The sequence below is a fragment of the Triturus cristatus genome, chromosome 11, assembly GCF_964204655.1.
Source record: "Triturus cristatus chromosome 11, aTriCri1.1, whole genome shotgun sequence".
Taxonomy (NCBI): Eukaryota; Metazoa; Chordata; class Amphibia; order Caudata; family Salamandridae; genus Triturus; species Triturus cristatus.
The window spans coordinates 1,060,991,273-1,061,014,856 of record NC_140594.1 but is presented as its reverse complement, the minus strand read 5'-3'; the positions used below and the strand labels follow the sequence as shown (position 1 = coordinate 1,061,014,856).

General features: G+C 49.6%; 1 protein-coding gene across 5 annotated transcripts in view; it reads left to right on the top strand.

The window, feature by feature from the left end:
* Positions 1-23,584, top strand: part of FXR1 (FMR1 autosomal homolog 1) — a 331,323-nt gene that overhangs the window by 127,099 nt on the left and 180,640 nt on the right. For all 5 annotated transcript variants that reach the window (XM_085635376.1, XM_085635377.1, XM_085635381.1 and 2 more), the window contains exons 6-8: positions 349-442; positions 7,163-7,279; positions 8,624-8,794. In XM_085635376.1, coding sequence (XP_085491502.1) covers positions 349-442; positions 7,163-7,279; positions 8,624-8,794 — 382 coding nt within the window. The remainder of the gene's footprint in view (positions 1-348; positions 443-7,162; positions 7,280-8,623; positions 8,795-23,584) is intronic.

Genomic DNA, 23,584 nt, shown 5'->3' with positions numbered 1-23,584 from the left:
GTAGTCATATATAGGGTGGCAAACACGCTGCCCATTTGGGTACTATTTTAATCTGTAAACACTTATTTATTGCTAGATTGTTTATCTTGTGGAGTAAAATGAGGAAACATAGCCTTTCTTTCTAACAAAAACAATGTTTTATTTAGTTTGATGGACCACTCCATTAAAACCAGCTTTACCAAATGTATTCACCTTTTTTTTTTTTTATTTGCAAAATGATCAGTTTCATTATTGTTAAATAAAAACATTTCACTGATCTGACTTTTTATTATAATGGTGGCAATCCTGAAATTGATCTATGGAGCTTATGATAGTTATGTTTGCATTGCAATTATGTTTTTTTTGTAGATGCTCGAATGAAAGTGCTCACAAAGACTTCAAAAAAGCTGTGGGAGCATGTCGAATTTATTTCCATGCGGAATCGAATCAGTTAGTTATACTGGTAAGAAACTGATTAATGTATAGTGGACACTTTCTGAGTGGATCTGGAATGTGCTAAAGGATTTGTTTCTATTCTGGGTTTTAATAGTCACTCTACTTGCTTAGCCTGTCTTTAACATTTTTTTTTTTTTTAAATAACAAATTTTATTGAAATGTTGCCGGCACATCATGGCCCAGAGGGCCCATTACGTACATCCAATTATGCAAAAATTACATTATTGTACCGAGATTGCAATACATCAATAAAACCATGAAAGAAAAAGAAGACTCAACCAGCCTTGGCACAGGCGGTGCACTACACCCCATTCCATGAGAATTACCGGTCAGGCTAATCTGTGTGCTCAAGATCGCTGAGCAAGGAAGGGTCTGTGACTGCATTGGTGTGTTCCCTGTGAGACTGACGATACTAAGGGTGGTGTGGGGGCGCAGTTCAATACCCCTGTATTCGACCCAGCGAGATCAAATCTTATTATGCTTTTATGGGAAGCCCCGTTCCTTGAACACCGCTATCTCCATCCCCATGCATTTATCTATGGCACGTTTCCACCCACCCACGGACAGTGGGGAAATCCCCTTCCAGTTTTGAGCAATGTCTTGTTTGGCTAATGTGAGCCCCAGTAATAAAAGTTGTTGCATGTATCGGTTTCCACCAATCCCGTCAGTGCTGTGTAGTAGGAATAGTTTGGGGTCTAGATGAAGTAGCCTGGACAAGACCTGGTCTAAACATTGCCAGGGCCTCAGTCCATTCGTCACCCGTAAGATCCGGAATGTCTGCTTTCCAAGACGTGTGTAACTAGTGTAGTGTGATTATGTATGATTAGATAAATTTGCCTGATTTTATGGGCCCCCAGGTCTCCCATCAACAAGCGCCCCTCCAGCGGGTGGAACTCCGGTAGGTCCCTCAGGGATCGGATATATGGTGCCAGTGCATACCTGAGCTGAAGATACCTAAAAAAATTGACTACGGTGTAATTGATACTCTGTCTGCAGTTGTTGGAGGAACTTCAGCACTGTCCCATGCATTATGTCCCCTAATGTTGAGATACCAATAACATCCTTTGTCCGGAATCTTGGCATTGTAGTAATCTGGCAGAGGTAGGTACCATTACAGAAATGGGTCGTCTGTGTCGGCCGCCCCTTTCAGCCCACCTTCCTAACCGTGTATCGACATTTTAACATTTTGAAGATTACTTGTATTTAGGCTAGATGTTTTTGTATTTCCAAGGCAATTGCAACATTGGAATGGTTTGAGGCACACTTACTCTTAAAATCTCCATTTTGTCCTCTGTGTTTCTCCTTGTTAACTTCTGTATTTAAATCTGCCTACATATGCTGCTTTTAGATGGTGTCTGGGAACAGAATTTTGCCACCTTGGTCGCAAAACAGCTATTTGATGGCCACACCAAGGCAAGCATTCATACTGTTTTGAAGGTCATGCTTTTCATAATGATATCTTCTTTGATTTCATTAACTCTGAATACTTCTGCCTTTGTGTGGATGCTGGGGCATTTGTCTTGAGATAATCACTGAAATGTGTTATTTCTTTTTTAACTTGGACTATGGAGAGCCTTGTCTTGTCTAAAGTGACAGTGAGGTTTCATTGTGAGGTGATATACCTCTGGGAACAGTTTCCTTTAATATGTATCTGTAACAGAGAAAAAAGGTTTGAACAGTAATGCTTCTGCTTGTAATTTTAAGCCTATTTTAGCTTTATAGCTTGTTTTTAAAAGCATTGTTTTTATTATCTTAAAGGGAAAGAATACTTTCCTCTACACAGCCATTCCTTATAGTGAAGATGCTTAGTTGTCTTTCCTGGAGGTGTTCTCTATCATGCGTTTGCAAGGATAATACTGTAATATGTATAAGTTTAAGGAGGATACCCATAATGGGAAAACTGCTCTTACAAGTAACATACCTTTTCTTCAGTTTATTTTGTGAGTGAACATATGTTTCTAACTGTATTCTCCACAAAACAATATTGTGTTTTATTCTTTGTGAGACTACTCGCCTCAACTCTCTGTTTTAAGGAAAACACAGAGGGCTATGTGTTTCTTGCATCTTATAGCTTGTTAGCAATTGCACTGTTCAGGAGTGTTGTGCAGGAGCAATCCTGAAAGTGCATACACATTAAAACAATTGTTATTCCTTTTGTTTCCAGTAGACTGAGAAGCATTGTGATGTATTTACATGTCACAAGTGTATCCTGGGACACATAAGTATAGGTCAGTAGTGCAGTCAAGGGGTTAATGGAGGTCACATTCCCCCATCTCTGTTTGATGTTTGTTGAGTATGTGATGCATAGTTGCTATTCTGACCATTTACAATTTTTTTTGTGTGGGGAGCAAAGAGATTGAGCCTCCTAGCTTGAATCTCAAACCAGATATTCCATTCTACTTGTGCCTCAAAAAAATTACAAAAATACCAGATGTAAGGTCAAAGTCTTTCATGCCTTGACTTCTTAAATAATTCCGACCACTAGGACAAGATCCATTGTTTTAGCCAGATCAACCCTTGAATCTGTTTTAGTCTGAAGTATGTAACCAATAATACTTCTAGCTGCAAATTCCTCACCTTTTGTACCTTATCAGGTGCCATATGTGCCATATATGAACTGGAATCTCTTGCAATGGCTCCTGAATGCAGGCCTGTGCTGCCATTGGTCTCCGTTATGATTTATTCCTGCCTCTGGACATGACAGCATGGAACAGCATATAGGTGCCAACTTTGTGCTCTGATGTCAGTTCCTCTTTTTCCACACCTTTTAGCAGGGTTCCAGAACTCCTCCTCTTCAGATTTCTCACCCCAGAGCTCCAAAAACATTTCGGCTCAGGCTCAGGCTCTGACTCGGAGTCTATGACCATGGAGATGAGGGGGATTATTTCCTCTGCATTTTGATGATGATTTATATATGGTCTTGGAGGAGGCCAGTATGATGGACACTCCCCTGACAGTGAGCTGTGCTCTCTTTGTTGTCCATCAATGGAAAAAAATGCCTCCTTTGCTGTAGTAATAAGACGGCAGCAGAGGTATTGGTTTCACAACTGCTAACAATGAAAGTCAGGACTAACATACTAACACAATTTGAAACCTGGACAAACTGCATCCGAACTCTTTCTTCCTGTTAGTTATACCTTGACTGACACCCTTATGGGCCCCTGCTTTAAACCTTGTTCCTATCCACTAGAGATCAGGCAGATCTTGCAGGTAGTCCCTAAGGAGTTTCGGGCCAACCTGGCTCAAACCATCCAAGATGGTCAGGATGCCACAAAATATATTATACATTCTGGGCTGGGCACTACAGACTTCTTGGAAAGAGCAGTTGGCACTAGCTTGGTGCTTCGGCAGTACAGTTGGATGAGATACTGGCTTGTCTGGGCATGTGCAAGGCCCTCTTCTAGGCATGCTGTTGATGAATCTTGCCTGTTTGGAGCGAAGGCCAATTCAACTTTGGAACACAAAAACCAAAAAAGCCTGGCCATAGGACATTCCTTAGGCTGTTCTGCCACTGCAAAACAGCATCCTTAGCAATTTCACCAATTGCTAGAGGATTGGTGTGTCAGCACTTCCAAGGCCCTCTGCATTAGGCACCCCAGTTCTTTCGGGGGTGGGAAAAACGCTCAGGCCACCAGGGGCAGCACAGCTCTCAGTCCTCGCCCCGCAACATTAGCCTCTAAACTGCTTTAGTTTGCCATACGGTGAGAGGCAGGATCAGATGTTTCCTCCATGGGTGGCGAAAGATAACATTCAACTGGTATGCCCTTCAGACAACAAAGCATCTTTCAGAGGAGCACCCATCCATCTTGCTCTAAGAAGAGCTGGCTCTTCTAGTCAAAGTGAGCCCTAGAGAGGGATCCGGTCTTGTAAATAGGGACTGACTGTTATTTCCACTATTTCCTTATGTACGTATTCGCTATGTTGAATATTTGTTTGAATGTACCCGTCCTGCTGCATAATCTGTAAAGCGCCTCCGATACCCTCGGTGGTCATGTTCGCGCTATATAAAACTTTCTAAATAAATAAATTATGTTGAAGGAGGACGGAGTCCCATTTTAGCCATCTAAATACCTTCTTATAGGAGTGCAAACTCAAGAGGCTTATGTTGGCCTGGGTTCTGTCTGCCCTGGATTCTGGCGACTGGATGGTCGATGGTGGCTATAGACCTGCAGGGCGCCCACTTTCTTATGCCCATCCTGCTCGCACACAGATGTTACCTGCAGTTCAAGGTAGGCTAGGAGCATTTTCAATTTGCCATGCTTCCTGTTTACCTCACCAAAGCACCTTGAGAGTCCACAAAAGTGATAGTGGTGATTGCTTCAGACCTTCGGCTGTTGAGGATTACGGTTTTCCACTCCCTCCCTCAACAACTGGCAATTGAAGGTTGACTCACCACAGTCAGTCATAGACCACCTCCAGAAGCCTGTGAACCTCCTGACATTATTGGAGTTCACTATCAATGTCTCAAAGTGTCACCTCATTTCTTCGCAGAGGCTCCCTTTCATTAGAGCCATCTTAGATAGGGTCGATTAAGGTCTTCCCCCTCATAACCAGAAGTCCAAGCCATTTGTTTGGGCTATGACCTCAATGTCTCAGCCTCAGTCCTGGGTATTGATGAGAGTGGCTTGGAGGCTTCTGGGCCTCTTGGCCTCCAGCATCTTGCTCATGGACTATGCCAAGTGGCATATGTTGGCTCTGCAGTGGAACTTGAAGTCTCAGTGGGCCCAGCACCAGGGGAACACATCAGATTCCATCCAGGTTTCAGAGGAGACTTCTAAAGATTTGCAGGGGTGGCTCCTTGCAATTGGACCTACTGGGAGCTAATGGTGGTGTTGATGTTTTGCAGCTGGCATGTGAAAGTCATCTGGAAGAGGTGCAGATCAGTGGATGGACTATGGTCTCTGGTGGAGTTGCGGGCCCTTCGTCTGCTGCTGAAAGCCTTCCTACTGCCCTTCAAAGGAAGGCTAGTTCAGGTTCGTACAGACCACACCACCGCCATGTGGTACTGCAACAGTGGGATGGAGTTTGTGATCCTGTGCCAGGAGGCATTCAGCTCAGGAGCTGGCTGGAGCATCAGGGTCTGGATCTTTAATCTTCAGGGCAGACAAACACAACCCAAGGTGGCACAGGCAATCTTCTAGCAATGAGGAGAACCCTGGCTGGATCTTTATGCTACTGCTGGGAAAGTGCAGTGTCAAAATCTTTGTGTCCTGGAGTTCCCAAGAAGGCTGTGTTTTGAAAAATACATCCAGATAGAGTGGAACACTGGACTACTGTATGCCTTTCCGCCACTGTCTCACCTGCCTGAGTTCTTAAGATCAGAAAGGACCAGGCCAAGTCATCTTAGTGGTTCCGTAATGGGAATGGAGAGTGTGATACCTGGAACTTCTGGGCATGAGCATCTGTCCTCTGATCAGGCTACCACTTCAGGAAGATCTTCAGTTGCAGCAGCAGGGCAAGGTCTTGCCCTTGAACCTGCGCTTCCATGTATGGAGATTGAGCGGCAGTAGTTGACTGAGTCTGATTATTGTTGGGTACATGTCCGAGGGTGTGGACAGAGTCAAGAAAAAAACTGACGTTGACTTGAAGGTGTAGCACTTGTGTGGCGCCACCAGGGCAGACCGATGTAAACGCAAAGCTGTACGGTCCACCTGCTGACGTGCGGGAGCAATGCAGTTTAAATCTGGATGCAGTCTGGCACTTGGGGATGTTCTAAAGGTGAGGAATCTGCAATTAAATAGAGTATCCACCCAAATGACCACTACAGAGGTAAATAACTTGTTCTTGTAGAGGAGAAAGTATTCTTTTGATTTTCTCTATTAAAGTGTTTGGAGATCCTGCTTATAATTAGATATATGCAAAAAAACAGTTGATGGACACAATGCAGAACAATGTCATACATTCACCCCAGTACAGAGATCTGGGCCTAAATCCATAGTTTTTTTGCTCACCATGCCGTTCCAGTTTGAACCCAGCCATATGCAAATCAGTCTTGACCCTGTGCCTCATGGGAACAGTCCAGCCCGAATTTGCCAGCCAGGTCCTCCCTGGACTGGAAACAAGCATCCTAGGACCGGTTTCGGGGTTTCACCCCTCCTCAGCTAGGATAGCTTGATTCCAGTAGCATGGAGAGCAAGGGACCCACGTCTGGGCATACCCTTCCCACTCGCTTGGCAGTTCGGGCTGGACTGTTCCCATGAGGCACAGGGTCAGACTGATTTGCATATGGCCATGTCTGAACTGGGGTGGTGGAGTGAGCTAAAGAATGATGATGGTTTAAACCCAGATCAGTTGACTGGGGGTGAGTGTTTGATTTGCTCAAACGCTCCGTCCATCATCCCCTTTGGTATCGCTTTATAATTAGATATAGTCAGTGTTGATGAATTCACTAAAGATTGCCATAGTAGGGTGTGGATCCCAATCAAGTAGCTTTCCTTCTGACTTTGTACAGGCTGAAAACATTCTTAGTTTCATGTCATAAATGGCACTGAAATGTGCTTCAATGAAATTGTCCAGTGAGTATTGTGCTTATGGTCTTTTGTAGTCCTACATTGATTTAACTGCTTGTGACATGTAGTCATTCAGGCCAAGACAATCTGTTTTGGCCTTTGTAACTCCTACAACCATGGGAGCATGAGTGTAACACGTCATAGCTGGTGTATATTATTTTTTAATACAGTAGAATGTTTTCTAAACATTTTTGTCATAATGTATTTGCATTTCATAGTCTGGCAGTGAAGCAACAGTGAAGAGAGTGAACATACTAAGTGATATGCACTTACGGAGTATTCGCACAAAAATCATGCTTATGTCCAGAAATGAGGAAGCAACCAAGCATTTAGAGGTATGTTTTCCATTTCCGAGTTGGTTTTCAGTTCATCTTTTCCAAACGTGCAAACATTTCAGCTGTTAAGGAGAAAGTGAGTAATTGCTGCAATGCCAATAAAAACTAGTTTTGTCAAGTATACATGAGAGGCTTTGATTTACGAATGCATCATAACCCGATTATATTTTTAGTATAGAAAGCCCTCAAGCTGTCCATTTCTGGAATCGGTTTCATCTACAGCTCTTGAGTTCCCCAGTCTGTACTAATAAGAATGTGATACGTTGGTAGTCTAATTTGTACCCAGGTGCAGAGTTGCACCTAGCCAATCCTCGAATCCTTCATGTCGTCAAATCACTCCCTAAACTCCAGTGTGCCCCAAGGAACATCCATCTCCCTTCACTACTTATACATGAAGCCACCTCGGAAATGACACAGGGCAAGAACATTTTATTATACCAATATGCTCATGACACACAGTTGTACCTCAGTGTCTCCAACATTTCAGATCTAATCAGTGTGAAAGAATTAATGTGAAAATATATTCAATGGCTAGGTACTTTCACCTGGCTGTTTAAATATGGCTTGAAGTGTTTGGGCCTCCTAGAGAAGTTCACTTGAGGTCACATTTTTGGCAAACCCCTTGACATTCGCTATAGACCGAAACCTGAGTTTCACTGAACATATCAATCAACTGACGAAAACAACTACTTAATATCGTCACCTATTGAAGAAAGTAAAAAATTGGTTCCTCCTGAAGACTATATTTAGATCTGTTGTGGAAGCTCTGGCACTCTTCCATTTAGAAAGCAGTAATGCTGTTTTAGCAGGGATAACCAAATCTAGAATCTCACCTCTGAAAGCTTTCTCACTTGCTTCACTATAGTGTCAAGTGCAAGAAAGTAAGATCATAACCCCTATTACTAAAGAAACTGAACTGGCACCTACACGACACATGAAATAATACAGTTAGAGAGATTCCAGGGTACCTGCAAGAAAAACTAGATTCCGCTGGGTGACAAACTAACCAGAGGGAAAAAGAGACTGACTCTGGACTTTCCCAAATGAAGACGACCAAGACCCTTAAACAGCCGTTTTTTGCCTATCTACCAGACTTTCTTTTGTAGTACAATATGATGCAGGTGCCCTAAATGCTAAAACCTATTGCACTAATGTACCCTCCTATTCCTTAGTTTTCCAGGTTCTATACTAGTTTGAACATTACTCTTGTGTTGGCAGTCATGCTTATTTAGGTTTTGTTAACAATTGCTCCGTTATATATAAACACAGTAGTACTGTAATTTGTAAGTTTAAAACGTCTTCAGTTTTATGATTATATTTGATAAACCACTGTTCTTCCTTCAGTGCACCAAACAACTTGCAGCAGCATTTCATGAGGAGTTCACAGTCCGAGAAGATTTAATGGGCCTGGCAATAGGGACACATGGTATCACTATTCAGCAAGCTAGAAAAGTTCCAGGAGTGACTGCAATCGAACTGGAGGAAGACACTGGTACATTTCGCATCTATGGTGAGGTAGGTTATCCATTTTTATGGAAATAGTTTTTGATACCTTTTCCATTCTGAACATCTTGAATACTATATTTTGTGGGATCTAACGTTAAACTCTCCTTTACATTTGAGAACACCTTTGCAACTTGTTAAAACAAAATCTTATATAGCACCCACTGCAGTTGAATATACATCTGCATTGCATCTTGAAACTCTACATTTATTGGTGGCGAGTGTTTTTTGTTGAGCTTCAGCGCATCGTTGGTACCATGCCCTATAATCTCGGCCCTCTTCTATACCTACGTAGAAGAATTGTTGTCCAGAAATTTTCATTTTTGATTTGTGTTTTTGGATCATTAGAGAAGTAATTTAGCTTGGGTAGACATTGCTGATCCGGCCCGAAATCTTTCTGGGCAACATTTTTAAAAATGGCGGATGTATTGCAGTGATGATGCAATATTTGAGGAACCATGAGACCTATAATACCTCGTTTTGGTTTCAAAACGTAGGTTTTGGGGGGCAGGGGGCGGGTGGGGGTCAGGTAGTCTAATAGAGAAAATAACTCCTCAACGCAACCCTTCCACCATTTTCCAAAAAGCATCTATAATAGAGGGAGAAGAGATATATAATATATATATATATATATATATATAGAGAGAAATTAAACAAATAATGTTTTTTTAATCCTTTCATGTATACACCAAACATTGTTTCTGATCTGAATATAAAAAAAGAAATGTTTCACTGCTGTTTTAGACACATTTTCATAGTTAACTTTATTTGATTCGGCAATTGCTCGTGGTACATTTGCAGAATGCTGAACATTTGAGAAGAGCATATCGACAGAGACATCTTTTTGTAGCACAGGTTTTGCAAGTACATATACGTGGGTGGAGGCTTTAGAAATTTCGTAGGTTTTAGCACCCCATCAATATCTTCCCAACCAAATTCCCACTGATCTTTCTACATATGCATGATCCAAAACATTTACACCTCTTCTGAACAAGTAAAACTTTTAATGTGTCCACGCACAGAATATGATGTCAGTGGAAGGTAAATTAGCGGACATGATCTCTTGAACTCACTGTATCGTAGATCGTCGAATGTGTGACAGTCAGTACTTGTTTTCCACACACGCACAAGGTATTTTTCTACGTCTCTAAAGTCACATTCTTCTACTGTCTCAGCAAATCCCTTTACAGGTTCAGCAATTAAAGGTCCAAACTTTGCTCTAATTTTGCTCATAGTGTTATCACCCCTAAGAATATGTGCCTTGATAAGAATACTGGGCATCTCTGGGTCAAGTTTCTTGTACAGAATATGAAGCAGGATTAAGTATATTTTTTCGTCTGTTCCAGAATGTATCCGTAAATCTGAGAATCTTTGACTTATTAACATTGCAACAAATCTAAGTTGTACAATCATATCTGTGTCATTTGACAGTACAATGACTTGATTGGAACCATTTTGAACAGCCCACTCAACATGTTGCACAACATGAAGGTCAGCTTACTCAAATTTGCTGTTAAGTTCTTGAACAATATGTTGTCTACCTTTTGAATATGCCTGCATGCTCCAAATCCTCATTGACAATCATTCTACTTGCAATAATTAAAAATTCAGCTTCCGATTCCGATCCATGTCGGAAAGCACTCCGACCGAGCCGGATCCGGAGTGTTTTCTGACCGAGCCGGAGTCCTGCAGTCCGACTGAGCGAGTACGATGCGGCCGTATGCTGCCGGACTCGGTTCGGTCAGACTCCCATAGGTATCAATGGGTGCCGGTCGTACGACGCGCACATGGGCTCCCATTGACTGAATGGGTACGTCGCGGGCAAGTGCGCCCCCTACAGTGGGTATGCGTCGGTGCAATCCGCACCATACATGTCTGTGTTGGGGAAACCCATTGGTGTCCCCCTGTGTCCGAGTCGTAGGACTGCGGGTGACAGGGGGTCTGACGCGGACCCCCAAAGGCCAACCACCTGGACAATTTGTGAGCCGGACACTCCGGCTCTCACAGGCTGTCCGAAGCGTGCATCGTACTGGCTCGGTCATGAATCGCTTTCATTGCACGCCACGGTTAGCTTACGACCGAGACGTACGGAGCGGTTCGGACCCGGAAACGACTCGGTCGTTGAATTTCATGTAGCTCGCATCGTACTTGCTCGCTCGTATAGCTGTACGAGTCGGCCGGAAAACACGCGGACGGCTCGTACTTTTTCTGGCCGGATCGCGTTCGGTGCCCTTCCGACCCAGATCGGAATCAGCCCCTCAGTGTTTACTGAAGCATCAGCAATATTTTGACGAGTTAACCTTTCCAAGTTCATCTTGTTAGATGTTAATGACCAGAATTTATCAAGTTGCACAGGTATAGGTGTCAAAATTGTGATGCAGGCAAGGTCAATTGTTTCACTTGTAGCCATTAGTCTGGCTCGTTCACGATTTTTGACAGGCAATTCCAGATATCTGCCAAAGACAATGTCCAGCTCTTGCAAGGTGACGTGGACGGTTCCTCCGGCCACGGAGATGGAGGATGACTGGGAGGGGTCCGAGGACCCTCATGGATGAAATCTTGGCCATTCACAATTGTGACATATAGTCTACAACAACAGCAGTTTTCAATGAGGACACCTCTTTCAATTGAAATTCTTCAGGTGAAAAGTTTTTTGAGCTCTTGTGCGAGTTTGTGCTTCACTGGTTTGGTTGCAGCATCTCCATCAAATAATGCCTTTGTTGGAAGAAGATCATGCAACAGAATGTTTTCTTTTGCTACATCCATCTCTCTATGTGCTTGGGAAAGGTTTTTTTTCTAACCTGTTTTGTAGTGGCTGGTTGGACTTAACTCTTACTATGGCAATTAAAGCGTAGAGTTTAGCTTTAGTGATTGTCGAACAACCTTTTCTCTCACAATACAAATCTCTCCTGCTTCAGTTCTGTGTATAGTTTTGATCCATGTACCAGGATATGTGGTAGCAGTAGCGGCTGCTACCGGATGGGAGTGGTGTGGCGTTTTTTTTTTTTTTTTTTTTTTTGAAACCGTTTATTACAAGACTCAAAAAATATACAAATATGGGCCTACAACCTTCCGGCCGGCCGCTAGCAATAAAAGGAGCATACGATATACATTTATAAAACACATGGTGCTGCGGCCGAGCATACACAGGAGGTAACATCATTGCGAGCCACACTATCCAGACCCCACTATACGGTTCCATTTTAAACTTAAAGAACAACAAATACAAACAAACCCACAAGGCAATCCTCAACCGGAAATAGCAACACGTGCTCCCCTAGGGGGGGGATCCTAGCCATCCATAGGAATCTCAAGAGGGGGGGGAGAGATCAGAACTAGGGCTGGGTACACCTAATGCCCAGGTACCGGGGGGATGAGTTGGCTAAGGGGACGGGGCCGGCGATGGATCAGGCAATAACGGCGGAGCACAGATTCCCCCGCGGTAGGCGTTCCAGGGGCCCCACACTTTCACCCATGTCCCAGGCTTACCTCTCGCCACATACACCACCTTTTCCCGAAACATGCACCAATCCATATGTTCCTTCCAGGCTGAGACAGTCGGAGGCCTCTGGGATCCCCACAATTGGGCAATATCACGCTTGGCAACCATATACCCCAGAGTCACCCACCACGTCTGCGGCACCGAATAGTCGGTAGGCTCCCACACATTCAACAGGCATCTCCTCGCTTCGGGCAACAGCGCCACATGCGTAACCACTCGCAGCACCTCATGCACACCACGCCAGAACCCCTCCACCTCCGGGCACTCCCACAGGATATGCCGAAAAGTCCCCAACGCACCACACCCACGCTTACACAAACCGTCCTCAGCATAGCCCATACGCAGGAGCTTTGGCCCCGTCATGTAGACCCTGTGGAGTATCTTGAGCTGGACGAAACGAAGGCGAGCCGGTATGGCCACCTCTTTCGGGGAGGCCACCACGGAGGTCCAGTCCTCGTCGTCCAGCTCCAGCCCGTCGGCTACCCAAGCCCCACGAAGGGCAGTCAACAATTCTGAGCGGTCGTTGATCAGTTTTTTGTAGATCAGTGAGATCGTGCTGTCCGGGATGTGCCCATCCAGCACTCTATCCTCCAGGGGGGAACACTCCGGGATGGAGGCAACGTCCGGAAAGACGGAGCCCAGCGCATGACGGACCTGCAAATACCGAAAGTACTCGCTGCCCTGCAACTGAAATTCCGTCTGCAGCATCTCGAACGTTTTAAATCCTCCCCTCGTCCAGAGATCCCCCACTTTGCTAACGCCTATTAAATCCCACTTCTCAAAGCCCTTCGAGGTCCACAAGGAGCCCAACCGCTCAGATGCGTATAGTGGTGACGCCCGGGTCAAACGGTCCTTCCACCCCATTGCAGCATTGGCCGCGTGCCACACTCGCACCATGACACGCGTGGGGCCCGTTAGGCGAGCGTCGGGCGCGCTAGAGTAGAGCGCTCGATTATGGTCACCACCTGGAAGTAGCATCCTATCCATTTCAAACGCCGGGTTTAAGGCGGGCCCATATAGGCCCTGATTAATCGCAGCTAGCTGGGAGGCCCAATAATACCGTTTAATATCCGGGAGGGCAATCCCCCCGTCATACCAGGGGAGCGTCAGCTTAGCCAGGGCAATACGTGGCCTCCCGTCCCAGAACAGGCGGCGCTGCAAACTCTCCACTTCGCGGAAGTAGCGTGCTGGGACGAGGTCCATAGTGTTCTGCAACGCGTATAGGAAACGCGGCAGCGACATCATTTTAAACAATGCCGCCCGGCCGAGCGGCGAAAGCGGCAAACGCCGCCAGCGCGCGACATCCTCTTTCAGACGCTGGAGGGGGGGAAGCAAGTTCCGATCATACCGAGCCTCCGGGTCCAGAGTAATGAAGACACCCAGGTACCTAAATCCCTGCGGGGCGACCTGGATCGGACAGCCCCGCGGGAGGATAGGAGCCTCCCCAGAGAGAACATACACACACGATTTAGCCCAGTTGATGACCAGACCGGAGTTACGACCGAATGAATGCAAAACATCAACCAGTACTATGAGTGATTTACGTGGGGAAGATAGGTACAAGAGGATGTCATCAGCGTATAGGGATACGCGGTCTTCATACTCAGGGGTCCAGCGGAGACCACGGATGGAAGGCTCCCACCGCAACCACTCCGCCAGGGGCTCCAAGGCAAGTGCAAAGAGGAGCGGCGATAAGGGGCAGCCCTGCCGTGTGCCCCGGCCCAGCTCGAACGGAGCCGACACTCTTCCGTTCACCACCACCTGCGCCAATGGGCCCGAATACAGCAATTTAACCCAACTGATGAATCCTGGGCCAAATCCAAACTTCGCAAGCATCGCCCAGATATATGGCCACTCAAGCGTGTCAAACGCCATGGTGGCGTCTAAGGACGCCAAAATGGCCGGCTCCCGGATGAACGGGGCACGTGCGAGCACACCGTGCAAACGCCGCAGATTAAGGGCTGTGTTGCGATGGGGAATAAAGCCTGATTGGTCCTGATGAACCAAATCGCCCACCACGCCGACCAGCCGATTGGCCAGTACCTTGGCGCATTCAGTAGCGAAATGGGCCGATAGGATGTAACCCGGTCCCGAGGTCTCCCTTCCTTGTGGATGACCACGATTGTAGCCAGACGCTGGTCCGGCGGGAGGGAGCCCACCGAGTGTGCCGCCAGGAACATAGCCCGGAGGTGGGGTGCCAGCGTATCCGGTCGCAACTTGTACAACTCGATAGGGAGACCATTCGGACCCATGGCCTTGCCGGAAGCGACCGAGCGTATGGCGAGGGCGATCTCGTCGGAGGTGGGAGCGGCGTCCAACGACACCCTGTCCTCCCCGGAAAGGGACGGCAGCGCGATATCACTGAGCAGGGCACGGGAATCCTCTTCCGAGCAGGGAGACACCGGGGAATACACCCCATGGAAATAATCCGCGAAGCAGGAGACAATTTCTTCTGGCTCAGTTACACACACACCATCCGTTTTCTCAATCAGCGGGACCACACGATTCGCTCTCTCTTTTTTGTCCAACCACGCTATAAGTTTACCAGCCTTATCACCCACATCATACAGTCGCCCCTGTTGCTCTCTACTGAGGCCCCTGGCCGCCTCGGTGACGAGAGCCCTGTAGGCCGCTTGCTTGAGTTGGAGGACATGTAATGCAGCATCCGTCACCCCACCTTCTAAATTCCCCTCCAACTCGGCTATTTCAGCCTCCATCCGGGTCACCTCCTCCCGCTCGCGCCTCCGGGCGTGGGAAATAAGGGATAGGGCCTCCCCTCGGAGTACTGTCTTGAAGGCCTCCCATAGCGGTACGGCCGAAGGCACAGACCCCACATTCTCATCAAAATATCGCTGAAGGGATTTAATCAATTCAGCGCGAATGGTGGGGTCGCGCAGGTACCAAGGATTGATTGGGACCACCCTACCCTCACCCCTCGGAAAGACATCAAAGTGCAGTAGGAGCGGGGAGTGGTCCGAAATACCCCGTGGCAAATGGCGCACCTCTCCCACCCTCCCAACATAGGCCGCCGGGACAAGGACATAGTCTAGTCGTGAGAGACTACCATGGGCTCCCGAGTGGAAAGTGTACTGCAGCTGCGTGGGGTGTTTTAAACGCCAGCAGTCCACTAATCCAAATGTATCCAAGAGGCCGGGTAGCCACGCCTGTGCCCGGGGGAGGTCCCTAGGGGGGTGACGATCCAAAGACCCAGATACCACCGCATTAAAATCCCCCCCCCACAACTAAAAGCCCCCCCGGAAGGCCAAGGAGAAGGCGCCCAAGGTCCGCAAAGGTGGTCGACTGCAGCCCCGGTGGGATGTATACTGACACAAAGACAACCACTTTGCCCTCCAGTCTTCCCACCAAGACGTATAACGTCCCCTGTCATCGTGGAGCACCTCATCAATCTCCAACGGGAGCGAGTTCTTCACCATGATGCCCACACCCCGTGAGCCGGACGTGAAGCCCGAGTGAGCCACTAGGCGATAGCCACGCCGATTCATGGCGCAGAAGGAGTTGCCAATGAGGTGTGTCTCCTGCAGAAAGACTACATCGGGCGAGATTCGCTTCAAAAACTGCAGGACCACACCCCGTTTGATCCTGTCCCCCAGTCCATTCACATTCCAAGACAACAAAGTTAGTTCCCTACCCCCCATCATATACAGAAGCCATCATTCGTCCCCCGGAGAGCACTGTAGAACTAACACAATAATACGTTTGCCTTGTGATAAAAACAAACAACACCCCATCCCTACCCACCCACCCCAACAGAACTCCCCCCTCCCTGCACCCCTGCATGAGCCCAAACAGCCCCCCCAACGTGCAGTGTGCCTGTCGCCCCATATATAGTTAGACTAACTAAACCCCCTAGAGGAGGAGGGAGAACCCCCAATAGACCCAACACAACCTCCATAGGTCCATAGGAGGGGAACTTACAAAAACTGACGCAGAATTAAAAGTGGCATCATTTTCGTCCAGAGTGAGGCCCTATATTAGACCCTCAGTCCTGATCCAGCGTGCCGTCTACCCCCGCCGCCCCCCGCCCCCCCGATCACGATCCCCGGGCAGAGTATCCAGCCAGTCCCCGGCCGCTTCGGGACGATCAAAGAAGTGCGTGCGACCATCCACCTCCACACGCAGCTTGGCCGGGAAAAGCATGGCGTATTTGAGGTTTAGGTCCCGAAGACGGCGTTTGACGCCTAGGAAGCTCAGTCTCTGCTTCTGGACCGCTGGGGTGAAATCAGGATAAAAATTAACCTCCATATTGTCAAGCTTGACCGGTCCATGCAGTCTGGAGGTTTGCAGGATAGCGTCTCTATCCCGAAAATTAAAAATCCGGGCGATGAGAGGTCTCGGAGGGGCTCCGACCTTCGGCCTTCCCCCGGGAACCCTGTGGGCCCTCTCCACAGCGAAGAATTTGCTCAGCCCCCGTGGCTGGAGATGGGTAGCAATTAGGTCCTCCACAAAGAGATCCGCCGCCGCCTCCTCGCGTCCCTCGGGCACCCCGATAATGCGGATGTTGTTCCTCCGTGCCCGACTCTCGGAGTCCTCCAGGCGTCGATCCATAAGCGCAGTCGCCTGACTAAGCCGGCGCACCTCTGTTTGCAAGGCCGCCACATCTGTCGTTAGGCCCGATGCGGTGTGGGCCAAAGACTCTACTCGGTCGTTGGTTTTGGAAAGATCGGCCCTAACCAGGCCAACATCCACGAGGACCGAGTCAATCTTCTGCGCCAGTGTATCAAACCGCTGGCCCACCGAGGCCTTCATCTCGGCAATGGCGCCCATAACATCTCGCAGAGTCAGATCTGCGGGCAGGTCTGGGGCATCAGGAGGGCTCTCAGGGGACTTGCGCGGTCCATCGGGAGATCCCTTCTGGAGGGTATAGCGGTCCATACTGTTGACCTGATGGACGGCGCCACGCCGGGTCGATTTGGTCTTTGCCCGGTCTCCATTTTGTTTCGTGGCCATGGCCACCAGTCTCCCAGTCGCACCAGCCACGTCGTGTAGGGCAGGAAAGCAGGGCCACGAGCTCCGGGGGGGCCTCCTCAAAGCAGCGGGGTGGATCACAGCCTGCAGGCAGGCAGGGTCTCCCAGCAAGGCCACACCACACCGACACCAAGGCTCCGCGACCCAACCTCGCAGAGACGACAAGGTAGTGCGAAAGCGAAAGTGCGGGGTACGCGAGTCGCCAGGACCTGCCTGCCGCTGTTGTTCACTTTGTCACTGGATCACCCCACGGCGCAAATCCGGGGTCCGGCGAGGGGAAGGCCGCACACCTCAATCGGTGCTCACTCCGGTGTCCGGGGTCCGATTCGGAAGCGGGAAACGGGTGCCACCTCAGCTCAGGTTCACCAACATAGTCCCCTCATCCAGGGCAGGATAATTTCAGGATAATCGTAGGAGGTTGCGGAGGTCCTCGGGAGCCTCGCACCTACGCGGCCATCTTGGTTGCGCGCTAGGCTCCTCCTCGGTGTGGCGGGTTTAATAGATTAAAAAAAACACTTTAGAACGGCCGGCCACCGCCTCGCCTGTGTCCTCTTTCTTCCTCTGCAGTCCAGCCAGCAGCACGAAGCACCCGGCACACAGTCTCCCCTGAGCCAATTCCAGTGCCGCAATGCAACATTGTGATTGGTCTGAGCTCCTTGCATCATCGCTGACACTTGAACAGGGAGCCTGTGCATGTTCATGGCCAGGCTGTGTAATGCAGCCTGGTAGGAACATGCAAAGTGTGCATCAACTGTTTGGTTGGCCCAAGAGGGCCGACCAAACCGTTCATGCGCACTTTAGGAGTGCAAAACACTCCTCCCCTGGCCAGCCCCGCCCGCCCCACACTGCACACAGGCTGCATGCATTAGGAAAAATAAAATGACAATAACAATAAGTTATTGTCATTTTATTTTTCCTTTTTGGGCAGTAGGGCAACGCTCCCCCGCCTTAGCAGAGGAGCTGCCGTTGTCTAGATTACTTGTCTTTATATAGTTATCCACATATTATTTGGCCACAGAGTTGTGTAGTCGTACAGGCTCAGTCATTTCAAAAGGGTTTCCTTGCTGCTGCTTAAAATGAAGAAGGCTATCAACATGTTTATTAAAACATTTCCCTCTCTTTCCCACAAGTTTGTGGTGACAAACAGTTTAATGATGGTCCATTTTGTCATCTCTCTGAAAACTTTGCAAATGGGACTTCATGGTAAAACTAGCTTCCCTTTGTGCAACATATTCACTTTTACATGTCTGATCAACAATTCCCTTGGAGCCTTTCTGTGATCTCAGGATAGTCTGTTCCATTTTCTTGTATCCAGAGCCATAGCATTCAACCTTCCCTCTGCCTTGCACCACAAAATGTATTTGGATTAATTTTCTGTAGAGGTATGGTTTTTCCACCTCTAGCTTATTCACTCTTCCCAAATTCCAGGGCCCATATTTCAGGTAGTTTATGCAATCAAATCCGCGATACTCAATCAGTGACTCCAGAGGCTTCACATGCAGTTCCCAATCTCCTTCCCGATCAGCATGTACCAAGTTTTTCACTATAGCTATCATGAGTTAAACATTTCCCCAGTACTTGTAAATTTCTGGTATTGCTTCACACTCTTAGACAAACTCTGCAAACTCTGTTGGTCAACTGAGTGCATTGAACATTGCCTGGCTTTGCATTATGTTTTTTGAATGAAGTGCACTCTTTGCCTTGTTCACTTCTGAGAGAATATAGCAAAATCTTATTTGTCATTCATTTTCCAGAAAGCAATCCAATTCAGTGTTTCTGTAGCCTCAGATATGATCAGCATACCTTGTAACGAACGAACATAAGGAGTTCCGCTCAATACTGACTGGACAGTTTTGCTTCCAGAGATTTCAACCTGAATAAGTGCATCGTCTATGCCACATCCACTAAGAGAGATTCCTGCATACCGCAACATTTGTCATGTTGAAAATGCCCATCATTGAATAAAGATCATCAAACTCTACTGGAGTGCTCATAAAATGTCAGCTACAATACTGAAAATTGGTAGGATAGGCTTGTCTTCAAGCAGAGCACGCACATTTTGGATTGGTTTTTTAGAGCAGTGTATACTGTTGCGTAGTTTGAGACTGAAGATAGTATCTGAAAGAGATACGTTAGTGATAGATTCCTTACCTTAGAATATCCCCAGGCGTCAGACTGGATCCGGAAACCTTTTTGTAGCATTACCCTTGCGCGTCAGTAGGTGGCGTCGTGTGGCTCCGTGTCTGTCGCTGGCTTCGTAAGAGCCGAGATGACGTCACGGAGACTACTTAGGCGCCACCCATGCGCGCTGACGTCAATTCTTTCTTTTTCCGCGCCAGCAAGCGCAGATCCGGATAGAGCACGTACCTTAGTTACTTTTTGACTACTCTTTTGAGACTTTTGTCCCCCCTTTTTCTCCTGGTGCACGTAGGGATGCCTGGATTTCAGTCTTGTGGAGCCTGCCGTCGCAATATGTCGGTGGCGGACCCCCACGATGTTTGCCTCTACTGCCTGGAGACCGACCACGACTCCCGGGCCTGCTGGGACTGTCGGGCCATAGTCCTGAAGGCCTTGAGGGAGCGGCGCCCGAAGCTGCTGGAGGTCCGGCACTCGTCCCAGTGCCGCTCCCGCTCCAGGGACCGTTCCCGGGATTGCACAGTCATCGCTCCTCTGGGTCCAAGTCTTCGCCCTCGGATTCCGGTAAGCGACGTCATAAAAGAAGTCAAAGAAGTGTGTTCGCTCTCCGACGTCCCCCCGTCGGTCCCTGGATGCGGACGAGGGGGACAAGGGCTCTGCCCCTGCGGCTCCTCTGGAGCCTGGAGTCCCGCGGCCTACCCGCCTTACCCGGGTCCGTCGGCGACTCCCGAACAGGTGCAAGAACTTCTTGCCACCATGAACAGCATTTTTAGGCCTTAGGCTCCCGCCGGTGCGCTTTCGGGCCCCGCGGTCCCGTGTCCAGATCCTGTCGGCGGATCCAGCTTCGGCGCCACAGGATCCTATGCCGTTGGCTCCAGCGCCACGAGGTCCGGCGCTACCAGCTCTGGCCCCAGCGCTGCCCATGTTCCGGCGCCACAGTGGTTGCCGTTTGTTCCGCCCTTGCTCCGATTCCAGGACCATTTAGTTCCTGCCTCGGATCCGCATTGGGAGATGGCCCCGGCCAGCGCTGTTCACTGCGCCGTTTCCGACGCCATTTGCCCCTTCTCCGGCTCTACCGCCGTGGACGGTTCCTCCGGCCACGGAGATGGAGGATGACTGGGAGGGGTCCGAGGACCCTCTGGCTCGTCAGTGTGAATCCGAGCAGGACTGGGTGGACGATCTGGAGGACGCCGGCGACCTCGATGTCTCTTCTGACCCGGGGTTTGCCTCTCCCCGCCTACAATGGAGGAGGGCACTTCCTACACAATGGTGCTCTGTCGGGCTGCTGAGGTCCTTAACCTCGATCTTCCTACGTTGGCCCTCAAAACTAACCTCCTCACTGAGGTGCTCCAGACGGCGTCTAATTCATTGGAGCCACTGCTTCCCTTCAACGACGCCCTCACCGACGTCCTGTTGGGCACATGGTCGCGGGCGGCCACAGGGGCCCCTGTGGATAAGAATATCTCCAGGCATCCCCGCCTGGTGACCCCGCGTTTTTGACCACTCATCCCACGCCAGAGAGCCTGGTCATCCAGGTCTTGATGTCGCAGAGTGCCTTTCCCACGGCTCCACCGGATAAGGATTCTAAGAAGCTGGAACAGTTCGGTAAGCGGTTGTTCTCTTTGGCCAGCTTGGGGCTGCGGTCGGTGAACACGGCCTGCTTGTTGGGCCGCTATTCCCACGCGGTGTGGGATACGGTTGCTCAGGTGTTACCTCAGTGTCCTGAGGAAGTTCATGCTGTGCTTTCCCAGGCGGTTGCTGAGGGTAAGGATGCGGCTAAGTTTGCCATTCGGTGTTGTTTGGACACCGCTGACTCGTTTGGCAGGGCGATTTCTACGACTGTGGCGCTGCGTCGCCACGCCTGGTTCCGAACTACTGGGTTCTCGCCCGACGCACAGAGCTTGCTCATGGACATGCCCTTTGATGGCACTCGCCTGTTTGGTGATAAGGCCGACAGTTCACTGGAGCGTTTTAAGGACTCGCGGGCCACGGCCAAGTCCTTGGGTCTTTACACGAAGAGCCCAGCCACTCCTGGGTTTTGTTCCTTTCGTGGCCAAGGCAGGGGTGCCCAGGCACGTTCCTTCAGCAAGCCTGTGCAGAACCAGCTTCAGCGCGGACGTGGCTTCCGCAGGGGCGGCTCTGGGAATCAGCCTGGGGGGCAGTCCACCTCCGCCCTGCTGCTTCTACCTCCAAACCTTCCTAATCCGAACTTTGGGGAGCACCCCACGCCTGTGGGTGGCAGGATTCGCCATCACCTCCCCCACTGGCGTGCTATCACTTTGGACAAGTGGGTGTTACAGATCCTCCACAAGGGTTACTCCCTTCCCTTTCAGTCCACCCCTCCAGCCATGCCACCGCGGTACCACCGCATGTCGGGGGATTACTTAGCGACTCTCCAGGAGGAAGTTGCGGCCCTCTTGGCCAAGGGGGCCATCAAGTGCGTTCCTGGACCAGAAGTAGGGAGTGGTTGTTATTCCCACTACTTTCTGGTCCCCAAGAAGGACAAAGGGGGGGTCTGTGTCCCATCTTGGACCTCCGGAATGTCAACCGCTCGCTTCCTCCGGCAGGAGAAGTTCAAAATGCTGACTCTGGCTCAGGTCTTGGCAGCCCTCGACCCTGGAGACTGGATGGTAGCGTTGGACTTGCAGGACGCGTGTTTTCACATCCCCAACCTGCCGGCCCATCGGCATTACCTGCGGTTCACGGTAGGCCAGTAACATTTTTAGTTTGCCGTGCTCCCCTTCCGCCTTACCAGCGCCCCTCGGGTGTTCACAAAAGTGATGGCGGTGGTTGCAGCTCACCTGCGCAGGTCAGGGGTGTCAGTCTTCCCTTACCTCGGTGACTGGTTGTTGAAGGCGGGCTCGATCCAGGCAGTCATCCACCACCTTCAGACTATGGCCGACTTCCTGCATTTGCAGGGGTTCTCCATCAACGTGCCGAAGTCGCACCTGAGTTCCTCCCAGAAGCACTCCTTCATCGGAGCGGTTCTGGATTCGATGCGGTTTGGGTTTATCCTCCTGAGCAGCGAGTCTGGGATATTCAGGCTATGATTCCGATCTTTCGGCCTCTGTCCCGGGTTTGTCAGGATGACCTTTCGGCTCCTGGGCCTGACGGCCTCCTGCATCCTGCTGGTGCCGCATGCCAGATGGCATATGCGGGCTCTGCAGTGGGACCTGAAGTTCCAGTGGGCGCAACATCAGGGCACCCTGTCCAATCTTGTCCAGATCTCGGAGGGCGCTGCAAGACAATTGCAGTGATGGGTCATGAATCGCGATTGGGTTAATGGCAGATCCCTCTCCCTTCCCCAACCGGAGCACACAGTGGCGACGGATGCGTCCCTCCTGGGATGGGGAGGCCACTTGGGAGAGGCGAAGATCAGAGGCCTCTGGTCTCCGGCGGAGTCCCGGCTTCATATCAACCTTTTGAAGCTGCGGGCGATCCGACTTGCACTGAAGGCATTCCTTCCCTCTGTCCGGGGAAGTGTGGTGCAGGTGTTCACGGACAACACCACCGCCATGTGGTATTGCAACAAACAGGGCGGGGTGGGGTCATGGACCCTATGTCAGGCGGCTCTGCGCCTCTGGACATGGCTGGAACATCAAGGCATTACCTTGGTGGTTCAACACCTGGCATTTTCTCTGAACGCCAGGGCGGACAAACTCAGCTGCCGGTGCTTGATGGATCACAAATGGCGTCTGAACTCGGACGTGGTGCAACGTCTCTTTCGGCAGTGGGGAGAGCCTTGGTTAGATCTATTCGCCACCGAAGAGAACGCGCAATGTCATCAGTTCTGCGCGTTGGAATTTCCAAGACTGCACTCGCTAGGCGACGCTTTTCGTCGCGAGTGGAGTTGCGGTCTATTGTACGCCTTTCCGCCTCTACCACTTCTGCCCAGAGTGCTGAAGAAGATTTGGCGCGACCGGGCCCAAGTCATCCTTGTGGCTCCGGATTGGGCACGAAGATACTGGTATCCCGAGCTACTCAGCATGGCGATCGATCCCCCGATCCGACTGCCTCTTCGAGAGGATCTTCTGTCGCAGCAGCAGGGAACGGTACTCCACCTGAACCTGTCCAGCCTCCACCTCCATGCGTGGAGATTGAGCGGCAACAGTTGACAGCTTTTGATCTTCCTCCCGAAGTCTGTGATGTCATTCTGTCAGCCAGGCATCCCTCCACTA